This window comes from Trachymyrmex septentrionalis, unplaced genomic scaffold, assembly GCF_001594115.1.
Source record: "Trachymyrmex septentrionalis isolate Tsep2-gDNA-1 unplaced genomic scaffold, Tsep1.0 scaffold5, whole genome shotgun sequence".
Lineage (NCBI taxonomy): Eukaryota > Metazoa > Arthropoda > Insecta > Hymenoptera > Formicidae > Trachymyrmex > Trachymyrmex septentrionalis.
Window position 1 is genome coordinate 1,629,089 of NW_017305672.1, and position 11,892 is coordinate 1,640,980.

The 11,892-nt window shown below is 38.9% G+C and overlaps 1 protein-coding gene across 1 annotated transcript; it reads right to left on the reverse strand.

Moving 5' to 3' along the window:
• Window positions 1-8,687: 8,687 nt before the first annotated feature.
• Window positions 8,688-9,104, reverse strand: LOC108751547. The gene has a single exon (XM_018491784.1). The coding sequence runs from the start codon at window positions 9,102-9,104 to the stop codon at window positions 8,688-8,690; it is 417 nt and encodes a 138-aa protein (XP_018347286.1).
• Window positions 9,105-11,892: the final 2,788 nt, after the last annotated feature.

The following is an 11,892-nucleotide window of genomic DNA, read 5'->3' on the forward strand; positions in this document are numbered from 1 at the left end:
CATATGCCACAGTCAACATTCGGAATGCGTCCGCGCACTTAATTTTGTTTTTCACACAAAATTTGATACAGATTCTTTGATCCATTTTTTGGAATAGGCAAAAATCGAAGACGAGCCAAAACACGTGCAAGCAAAGCAGCTGTCAAAAATTAACTGAACATTCAAAATGGCCGAACTTGTCGGCATAAGTGAGAGACATGAGTACCAACATAACGCCACAAAAAATCGAAAATCGAATATACGTAACCCGCGGAAATTCAAAATTCGCGATACTTTTTGAACAGACCTCGTATATTATATTTAAAAGTTCTTTGAAAAAACATCTTTAAAATATATCATAAAGAACTGAAAAATATCTTAAAGTTGTCGATTTTACCCGTTTATTCAGCAATTTTTAGAACCTAACTATTTTTAAAATTGCACGAAATGATATAGAACTTTTCGATTTATAAGGGAAGTTTTACAACTGTCCTGAACCGATTTAATTCTCCATGAAATATGTTGTAAAACATGAAAATCTAAGAAATACGTATTTTTTAAATATTTGCGCTAATTCATATTTAAGGGGTAAAACCCTTTGAAAAAAATCTCTTTGAAAAAAAAAAACAATATTTTTCTTTCAAGCCGAATATCGTCGGAAGTATAAAAGATAGAAAACAATTTTTTAAACAAAAGTTGTATGGTTTAAATGAGGGCAGTCAATAATCATTGTCTTGATGGAAGAGCACTTTCTTCTTCGCCAAATGGGGACGTTTTTTCTTTAAAATGTTGTTGAAACGGTCCAATAAGGCTGCATAGTAATCGCCATTGATCGTTTGCTTCGACGGAAGATAATCAATATGAATTATACCGTGTGCATCCCAAAAAATTGTGGCCATCATCTTTCCGGCCGACTTCACGGTCTTCGCCTTCTTCGGAGCTGGTTCACCCGGTGAAGTCCATTGTTTTGATTGTTCCTTTGTCTCGGGTGTGAAGTAATGTATCCATGTTTCGTCCACAGTAATGAATCGATACAGAAATTATCTGGATTACGTTGAAACATCTCCAAACATTGTTTTGAAATCGTCACACGGTCGCGCTTATGGTCCACAATGAGCAAACGCGGCATCCATCTTGTCGATAGCTTTTACGATAAAATTCTGACCATATTTACCGATCAAGTCGCTAGAGTCCATAAATAAGAAAGTTTTAGCAAACCAACCAATACGGCTTCAAAGAATTTTTTCCGACGTTCTACAGTATGTGATAAGATTTTTCAGTTAGCAGAGCGTGGTTGGATGGATTGAGCCGGTAATTATTAATAGAACTTATAATTAAATGTAGTTTATTGAAAAGTGAATTATGTATTTCGCGAGCGTGCTGTCCTCTCCTATCGGAGTTCAAGCTGAGACTTGCGATCCTTTCTTGTCGGAGTACAAACTGAGACTTGCGATCCTTTCTTGTCGGAGTACAAACTGAGACTGAGGAGAGGGATCACTCAAACGGATGTCGGTTACAATGAGTGTCGAAGCCGCGCTCGTGTCGTGTACAGTACAGTCACGCATAAAGTATTGGTCTGTACACTCGCAACGGAAACGCGCTGAACTTACATACTTGTATTCTCAACAGTATGCTCTGACGTACCAGATAAAGACATACCTTTAGCAGACACATTAAGTAGGAACTGTACTAATCTACAGAGAGAAACAGACCCAGAAGTGGAAATATGTGTCGTCGTTCCGTACTCACAAACAGCCATTGAGCAACTGAAACAAGAAACCAACATAGATCTTTGATGGCATCTCTTAAAAAAACACTTATGATAGGATGGCCAAACAATGAAAAGGATTTGGACTACCCAATACGACAATTTTGGAATCGAGACGAAATTACAATAATGAATGATATCGTATTCAAATCTCCAGACCAATGATTCCTGCGGCATTACATTCAAAGTACAATACTTGCAATTGGCACAAAGGTCATTTAGAAATACAAGCAATGTTGCATCGTGCACGTAAAATCATGTTCTACCCAAGATGAGCAAGGATATAGAGGACATGAACAAATGCGCAGTCTGCCAAAAGACGCAAAGAATCCCGGACAAAGAATTTTAAAGGAGGTACCAAAATCGCAGCTGACTTCGCTAGTATAAAGGATAAGCAATACCTTGTTATTGTAGACAGCTATTCGGGTTTTTACTATTTCGCATACTGATACAGCCAGCAGATACCGGTCAGATCGTGACAGCATTTCAACTGATTTTTGTATTCTAGAGACAGATAACGGACTACAATTTGCATCATCAAAGTTCAAGTAATTTATCAAGAGTTGGAACATAGAACATCGAGTTCAAGATTTCTCCGATCGGACGGTCTTGCAGAAAAGGCAGTATAAGCTGTCAAGTATTTATTCCGTAAATGTACTATTGACAAGAGTGATGTTTATGAGGCGTAGCTAAACATACGCAATGTACCCTGGAACAACGTTCTGGACTCACCAGTGCAACGCTTTTTAGCCGGCAGACACGTATACCCATGCTGACTACTGAAATGACTAATACCAAAGATACGAGAAAATGTCCAAGAAGAATTAGTTCAACTCCAAAAAAGCACGTTGACCCACATAATCGATTCTTGGAACCATGTGACATAGCAAAACTCTATCAAGAGAATCGCAATTGGATCCCGGGTCTAGTGGTAGCAAAACAATCTGAACCACGATCATATAATGTACAGTTACCCTCGGGTGTTGTACGACGTAATACACAACATGTGTGTCCAACAACAGCCACATCATCATTAGAACCTATCCAGGAAGTCAGGCCGGTACCACCGGAAGTAATCTCAGATGTACCATCTATCCCGCAACCGACTGCGGATTCCTCAATCTTTCGCAATGGTTCGAATACTCATCGGGCTATCCGTTACGGACGAGTTGTTAAAGCTCCAGATCGTTTGAATTTGTAATTCTTTCTAGAAAGGGGGATGTGATGGCGCTAGGAGGCTAACCAGATGCCCCCTTGTTTCTAACAGACTTATCTATCTGACTTATCTATCTATTTTGTATGTAACCTTATAACGCTTGTACATTAAGCAATCACGCGTTAACCCATATCTTACCGTACGTCGCGCGTTATCGAGTCTATCCTAGCATCGTTGAAAGAGAACGTGACAAGATGGGCGTTATATCGCGTATACCGAATTTAACGGTGAGCATAAACAAGCATAATCTTCTGCGTGCGGGATGTCATATCAAACTTTCGCGAGAAATTATGCTAAAGAGAGCGATAATCAATGTGTAATCGCGTACAATGTGTATTTCGCGTAGGCTCTTGTTGCCGTTCTACACCCGGCTCAAAAAAATGTGGAACGGAAATCTTCGTATCCGGATTATAACATTGGCTCTAAATCTCACGAACATTGAATTTCCAATGACGTTGAGCCAAATTAAGAAATTTTAAACTTTGAAATATTAACTACAATACATCATGGATAAGGGAATTGTGCCGATGCAGCTCGCCAATGAAAAGAGGAGCAAACCACTTAAACCTTTTACACGTGGAGGACGATTTGCGCGGGACATTTTGCGCTCATTAAAGACCTATCCCGTCTCGCCACACTCAACTTAGCAGAAAAGGGCATAAGAAATATTTCTGCAATAGGTACGCGAAAATTTTTTCATGAAATAATAATAATAATATTAATAATAGTAATAATATTGTTAATAATAAATGTGCGGTTTTTTTTTAGATGCCTACACTGCTTCAGCTCGAGCGCAAAATTGGAGATCTACAACAAAGATTGAAAAATTGAATAATTGTGCGATAAGATTGCCGAAAAAAGAAAACAAATTGTTGAGCTTCGGCAGCCATTACAAGAAGAAGCGCGTTCCGTTCGTTGTCTACCCCGATCTGACGTATTGGAAAAGATAAATAGGAATTCTGAATCGGCTACGTAAATATATCAATATCATAACATGTTTATTGGGTATTATGTGCATTGTTTCTACGATGATACATTATCCACGTATTGCTTTCACTGCGATAAAGACTGCATTACATGGTTCGTGAAAAAATTGAAAAATATAGCGCACAGTGTACAGTCTTTAATTTTGATTAATGTACCCGTGGCAGGTTTCACGTGAAATGACTGGGAAAAATTCAACAACGCCACGCATTGCCATGTGTGCGAGAAACCGTTCGCGCCAGACGATATGCGGGTACGCGATTATCGTCATTTAACCGGACGATACAGATTCCCTGCGCACTAAAACTGCAATCTACTATAAATTAAGGATTTGCGTTGCATACCTATAGTGTTTCACAATTTATTTGATCATAACGCACATTTAATCAAAAAAAATTGCCACTGCATATAAAGGACGCATTGATCTGCTTCCGATAACGAAGGAAAAATACATCCCATTCATCAAACACATTGATAGTATTAAAACCGATAACAAAAATTGCTTAAAATTAAGGTTTATTGATTTGTATAGATTTCTTGCCTCAAGTTTGGACAAATTGGCATCTTTTTTTTTAGCAAAGATAAGTTAAGGATATTGCGCGAATTTCTCAATTTATCCGAAGGAAATTTTGACACAAAAGGGCATCATTCCATGCGAGCACATTGACTGCGTTAAAAAATTGGAAGAGCTACGTTTACCGCCTCGCGAATCGTTTTATAATTCATTGATAGAGGATACGGTATCTGAGAACGATTACGCGCACGCCGTCAACGTGTAGCAACAGTTCTACATCGGAACACTTGGTGAATATAGTGATCTGTATCTGAAAATAGACATTTTATTGTTGGTCGATGTCTTTGAAAATTTCCAGGTATGTCGCAAGTTACGCGGTCTAGACCCCGTGTACTATTACCGGACTTCATGTGGGACGCCATATTAAAGCATACAGGTGTAAATTCGAACTACTCACAGATATCAACATGATAATGTTTATCGAGTGCGATATTCACGGTGGTCTGAGTCAGCGTTCAAACAGGCGCAAGCTAATAACAAATACATGCCGTCATACGATTCAAATTGTCATCGTTGTATGATGTACTATGACGTCAACAATCTGTACGGCTGGGCAATGTATTAACCATAATTTTACGCCGATTTTCGGTGGGTCGACGATGTGTAAAATTTTACCTTTACGATCATCGCATTAGATTTGTCGACGGACTATATTCTCAAAGTGGATGTAGAGTACTCGAAACATTTTCATGACACGCACATTGAACTATCGTTCTGTCCGATGCGTGAGAAACCTCCCGGCAAGCTCCTCGCAACATTATGCTATAAACAGCATTACATTATACATTATCGCAACCTGCAGCAGTGTACTCGTCACGGTCTCCGTATCGCAAAAGTTCATTACACACTACAATTCACGCAATCTCCACGGCTACACGAATATATTGAGCTTAACACAAAATTTAGAACATTGATTAAAAATGATTTTGAAAAAAATTGATACAAACTTACAAATAATGCGATCTTTGGCAAAATTATGCGAAAAATGTGCGCGATCATGTGCGCTTCCTCACGAAACGGGAAGGCAGATAGGTGCGGAGGCACCTATGACAATGATCGCTAAACTAAATTTTTATAGTCCAAGCGTCTTTTCGGAGAATCTGCGTAAGCTCAAGGTAAAGTTTGACAAACCGATGTACGTAGGTATGTGCATCCTCGGCATATCCAAGATGTGTTTGCACGAATTCCATCACGAGTATATGACACTGCTGTTTTACGATACACGCAAAATTATGTACACTGACAGTCTATCATGTAGAATGTGATGTCTATGATATCATGAAACATGGTATAAATAAATTTGACATGAGCGATTACTCGGGCGACAACGCGTATGACATTTTGCTCGCAAATAAAAACATCCCTGGCTTTATGAAAGAGAGAACTACGATGCCATCATGACCGAATTCGTAGGGTTTAGAGCGAAAATGTACACTTTTTATAGAAGAAAAGAAGGATACGAAGAAGGCGAAGGACGTTAAGAGCAACGTTCTAGCGGAGTCCATAATGTTCGAGAATTACAAGCACGCAGTGCTTGAATGACGCAATTGAAATGACGCGTAGACAGTCGTGGGAAATGCTCAAGAAATTCAACCGAGGTCGATCAAATTTGATCTACAACATCGTTACTGGAAACTAAACATGGATCTATTCGTATGAGCCCGAAAGTAAACAACAATCCACTGTTTGAGTGTTTCAAAATGAACCGAAACCAACAAAAGTTATTCGTTCACGTAGTGAACGTTTTGCTGCCAAGCAAATGATTGCTTGTTTCTTCGGTTATACCGGACAACCGTGGCTTTAGAGGATCCAAGGACTGTAAATACTGATTGGTATACAACAATTTGTTTGCCAGAAGTCATAAATGAATTGCGTAGAACAAACCGAAATCGTCGCATCATCCTTCATCATGACAACGCCCGCTGTCACACAGCACGTCAAACCGTTGATTTTTTTATCCAGTAATAATGTCGAATTGATGATTCATTGTCCGTATTCACCTGATTTATCACCTAATGACTTCTTTTTCTTCCCAAACATTAAAAATAAGATGAGCGTGGTGGGCGATTTGAGTCGCCTGAAGCAGCTGTTGAAATATTTCGTATACTGATTTCTGAGGTTACACTCTTAGAGTGGAAAAAATGCTTCGAAAATTGTGGTTCGAGCATATGCAAAAATGTATTGATCTTAAAGGCGAATACTTCGAAAAACAATAAAGCCATTTACCGAATTTTACATGTTTTTTTTTCATATTGTTTGCAGAAACTTTTCCAGCAGCTTACATAATATGTATATGATATTTATTATACGAAGGCAAGTCAATAAGTTTTTAAAAAATCTGTCAGAAAGCACTCGCAGTGTCATATTACATTATTTTTTGACAAGTAGCATCTTTCAGCTGATTACTGTCAAATTTTGAGTGGAATTCATCGCGTGATTTCATTTCTCTAGATGATTAAAGCGAATAATCTCTGTATTTTTTGCAAAATGGAAAAAAATGAGTTTCGTGCAGTGATCAAACATCTACATATGAAAAGTTTAACGCCGAAAGAAATCAAAGCCGAGTTGGATAATGTTCATAGCACATCTGCACCAGCGTTTGCGACTGTATACAATTAGGTGAATGAATTTAAATGTGGTTGTGCATCCATATGTGATGCACCTTGTTCGGGACGTCCAATTGAGGCTGCTACGCCAGAAATCATCGATAAAGTCCACGATATTATTTTGACTGATCGACGAGTGAAAGTGCGCGAGCTTGTTGAGGCCACAGGCTTATCACATGGCACACTGATTTTAATTTTGCATGAACAATTGGGTATGAAAAAGCTATCGACAAGATGGATGCCGCGTTTGCTCATTGTGGACCATAAGCGCGACCGTGTGACGATTTCAAAACAATGTTTGGAGATGTTTCAACGTAATCCAGATAATTTCTATGTTGATTCATTACTGTGGACGAAACATGGATACATTACTTCACACCCGAGACAAAGGAACAGTCAAAACAATGGACTTCATCGGGTGAACCAGCTCCGAAGAAGGCGAAGACCGTGAAGTCGGCCGGAAAGGTAATGGCCATAATTTTTTGGGATGCACGCGGTATAATTCATATCGATTACCTGCCATCGAAGCAAACGATCAATGGCGATTACTACGCAGCCTTATTGGACCGTTTCAACAACATTTTAAAGAAAAAACGTCCCCATTTGGCGAAGAAGAAAGTGCTCTTCCATCAAGACAATGCACAGGTTCACACGTGTCCGGCACCGGTGGCCAAATTGAATGAATTCCGCTACTTGCTTCCCCATCCAGCATATTCGCCAGATTTAGTCCCCTGTGACAATTTCCTGTTTCCAAACCTGGAGAAATGGTTCGGAGGAAAGAGATTCACCACTAGAGAGCAGCTCATCGCCGAAACAGAGGCTTATTTTGAAGTGTTGGACAAATCATATTATGAATGTTTGAAAAAGTTGAAGAATCGTTGGATCAAGTGTATCCAAGTGTGAACTGAAAGGAGACTATGTTGAGAAATAAAAATGAATCGATCAAAAAAAATGTGTTTTACTATATTTTTCTAAAAACTTATTGACTTGCCTTCGTACATTTACGTATTTATACTTTTATAATAAATACGTACTAAACGTATTATGAATATCATATACATATTATATCTACATATTTGTATTTATGTATCCACGAATTGTGCAAATTGTCAAATTCCAATCATTTCACGTAAAACTCGTTCCCTCTCTTGCGCAAAACTTTTTCAACGAGATACATGTCGGGATTAGAGATGTAATTCATATTCGTAGAATCCTTCAGCAATAGGCTCTCTGCGAGAATCTTCCAATAGATACGTCACTGGATTAGTTTGCTGTACTTTAATAATTTTAAACACCTCCATGATCCAATTCGGAGAGTAACCTTTTTCAAAGACTGTCTTGAATTTGCTCACGCGTACCAAATCACTCACTTTGTATCGCGTGGTTGCGGTAATCTTTACGTGATTGTAAATCGTGATTAAAAGTCTGTCGGCGATCGCGGAGATAACGACAAGACGCATACCAATAGTTCGATGTTTACGCGTGTTGTAATTTGTTATGAGATGCGGCAGTGTGTCGATTCATTTATACTTTCCGTTGTACGTAAGCTGTTTCCACATATTATTCTTCAACCGTACGGTTCAACGACCGAGCTTTCATTACGGAATATGTAGAATAATCGACGTTGTGCTTTTTCAAGAGTTTCTGCACATCCGAGTTGTAAAATTCCTTTCCTCTGTTAGTCTGCAAATTTTTAGGGTATCTCCCATCACCACGAATTATCTTTGTGATGATCGCCTGCGTCATCTCGTTTCCGCTCTTGAGTTTAAGCGGCACGGCCTGTACGTGCTTACTCAGCACATTGATAACTGTGAGACTGTAGTGGTAACTTCTGTTGATTCGAGTATAAGGATGCATCTTGACTACATCCGCCTGGTACAGGTCATCGTATCCGTGTACTATTACATGTTTTTGCGGAAAATTTCTTCTCGGCGGAGAATGCAATTCATCAGCAACCAGCAACCGTTTCTCGGACATTGCGAATAATTATTTAGAACGATGTACTTCTTGAAACGTCTTTTCATAACCTACACTTTGCTGTATGTATCGTTTGCTGCATCATCCACTGGTACCGGTAATCGTCGAAAATTGCGCGACTTTGCGTCAATCAGCTGCGATTATGCAAAGAGCGCTATAATGCTCGTAATTTTTGAGTAATCCGCTTCACTAATAGTACGATTCGCTTCCTCCACCAAACGATAGTCCAAACTGGTTGATCGGTATTGCGATTTCAACTGAACGACGTGTGTAGAACGAGGTTAATTTATAATCAACGGCTTCGCGAAGCTCCTCGTTAATTGACAGGATCTTGTTGTCGTGACCATTGTGATCCGCTTGGTGCGAGACCTCGAGCAATTGCAGACGATTCACAATTTCGTCCCAATGAATATAGTCGATATTGTTGTCAATTACTGTCATCGTACACGGTAAATCCATTCTTTTGTTTATTCCTGTTCTAACATTTTTACCCAACACCAATAGCGCTATACATGTTCTTATACATGTGTCCCTTATTACCCCGTACTTGATTACTCTAGCTACGACGGCGCCAGTAAGCGTTTGTTGTCAGCAGAATGCTCCTGTAGGTCTGTATGTCATCATCCGTACAGATAATTTCGTTGGAAAATTTCATGAAAATTAACTAGTATATACAGGCCTGTTCCATCATATCTTTTCCTATCTATAATTATCTCATGGTTTTTGTGCAAGATGATATGCGTCGTACGATAACTCGCGCGGCTGTATTATTTCAGACATTTCGTTCAAAGTGGACAGTACGGTTTTCGATCGATTTAACATTGATTTCATAGACGTGAAAGTCTGTATATTATGATTATCATACAAAGCATTCGGTCTTCTTTTGGATTTTGAATTCTCGTCCTCTCGCGAAAAGAATTATGATAAGATCCTTGGAAAATTCAACAATGTTTTCGACAATTTGTTTCAGCGGGTCGATAATAGGTTTGAAGTGTCTCTCCAATGCGCTGTTTTCCATTTTATCAATCTTCAAAGCGTACTTTTGCGAATCGAATCTTTCGTTCTCTTTGGCTATTTTCTCATGATCTTTGCTGCTGTTCAACGTATCGATAGCAACTCACATTACGGTACAGCAAAGTCATTAAATCTTTTTCTGTATCGCCAATTGGTAAGCGCACTATCTTTGTCAATCATTAGAAATCCATACTTTCGCTGCCAGCATTTACGACATAAATTGCAGAAATTTTTATAAGACATGTCGGTATTCACGTATCGTTGTACACGCATTTCAGATTGATACCATCCTGTTTGAACAGATTTGCATTGTTGCGTATTAGATGTTTCGGTATCTTTGCGTACGTCTGACAGAGATAGAAGCAGTCGACGTCCACGTGTCGTCTCATTACAAAATACTCTCTTATCACGTCTTGCTTGTCATCGCACGCCACGTCATCAAAGATAAAAATAAAATTCGGAAGCACCTCGCTCGGTGGAATGATGTTGCTGTTATTGAAGAACGTAAATTAGCCGATTTTTTTTATCGGCACTAGCAAATTAATCCGGTACTAATATTTCGGCTATTGCAGTGATTTCGAGTATATGTTCTCGAATTGTACGTCGTGCGGATTTTGTAATAGGTTTATCAGCACGTTTTTGTCTTGCCGCAATTTAACGGTCCGCAGATGATAGTGTATATAGAAGCCAGCAGCATGTTGCCATACTTGCTCATTTCTTTATCGGTTTGCACTTTACCATCGAGATTCATCATTTTGATCGCTCACGACTGGCGCACGATATTTTTTCCTTCCACAAAATACTGAAAACGATATCGCGAGCGGGCCTATTTATAGTGCCGTGTAGAGCGAAATCGCTTAGTCATCAAAATGTTTCTCATTGTGTCGGACAATCTGCATAGTTTAACTTTCAAAGGGTTGGAATATACCGAAAATTATACTGCTGCGAGAGTTTGAAAATTGTATAGATCTGTTGTGGGACAATGCTTACTCGAGCATATATGAGTCGATTTGGAAATATAATGATACCGTCGGTACCTGAAGCATTACAATTTGCCAACTTATCAAACACATATCGACGGTCCAGCGCCTTTGATAAAAAATTGTCTCTAGCGAATGCCGTTGAGAAGCTTGTTAAATTGTGCGATAAACGTGCTTCCTTTTAAACTGCATATTCCCGAATATCAGTTTTGTGATTCGAGAAAGACGCGCTTGGAGAAGCGATTGACCAGAGATGATCGAAGTATTAATCTAGTGGATGCTATTGTGTCGCAAATACGACGTAGCATATTCGCACAACAACGATTTCGCTAAACGACATGCGACTGATAATATACTTGCCAAAGGCGCGGAAACGCATTATCACGAGAGATTCGACTCTCGGAGAAAGAGCTGTTGTTACACAGTGCTGCCAAGCGGCATGCGCCGCATTCACGCATGCGCGCAGTCTAAAGCGCCAGTAGAGTATCTAATCCGTTTGTAAAACTGGCGTCTTTTCGCCCCAAAGAGAAATAGAATTATAAATATATAGAATAATAAATATATAGAAGTTAGACATACCTCTTATTGTGAGGTATCAATTTCTACATTAATAAATACTATTTATATTATCTATATAAGAAGCTGATTCGGCATGCCTTGATAAATTATATTGACAACATTTAAGTGAAACATTACAAATTTTATACCAAGCTTTATTGTTATTCTTTGCCAACCAACTTTTAAAGATATTTTCGTCTAACCAAGATCTGCTAAATTTTTTGATACATACCTTT

Coding starts and splice junctions, on each gene's coding strand:
- LOC108751547 (XM_018491784.1), bottom strand. CDS start 9,104: ATGTCCGAGAAACGGTTGCTGGTTGCTGATGAATTGCATTCTCCGCCG.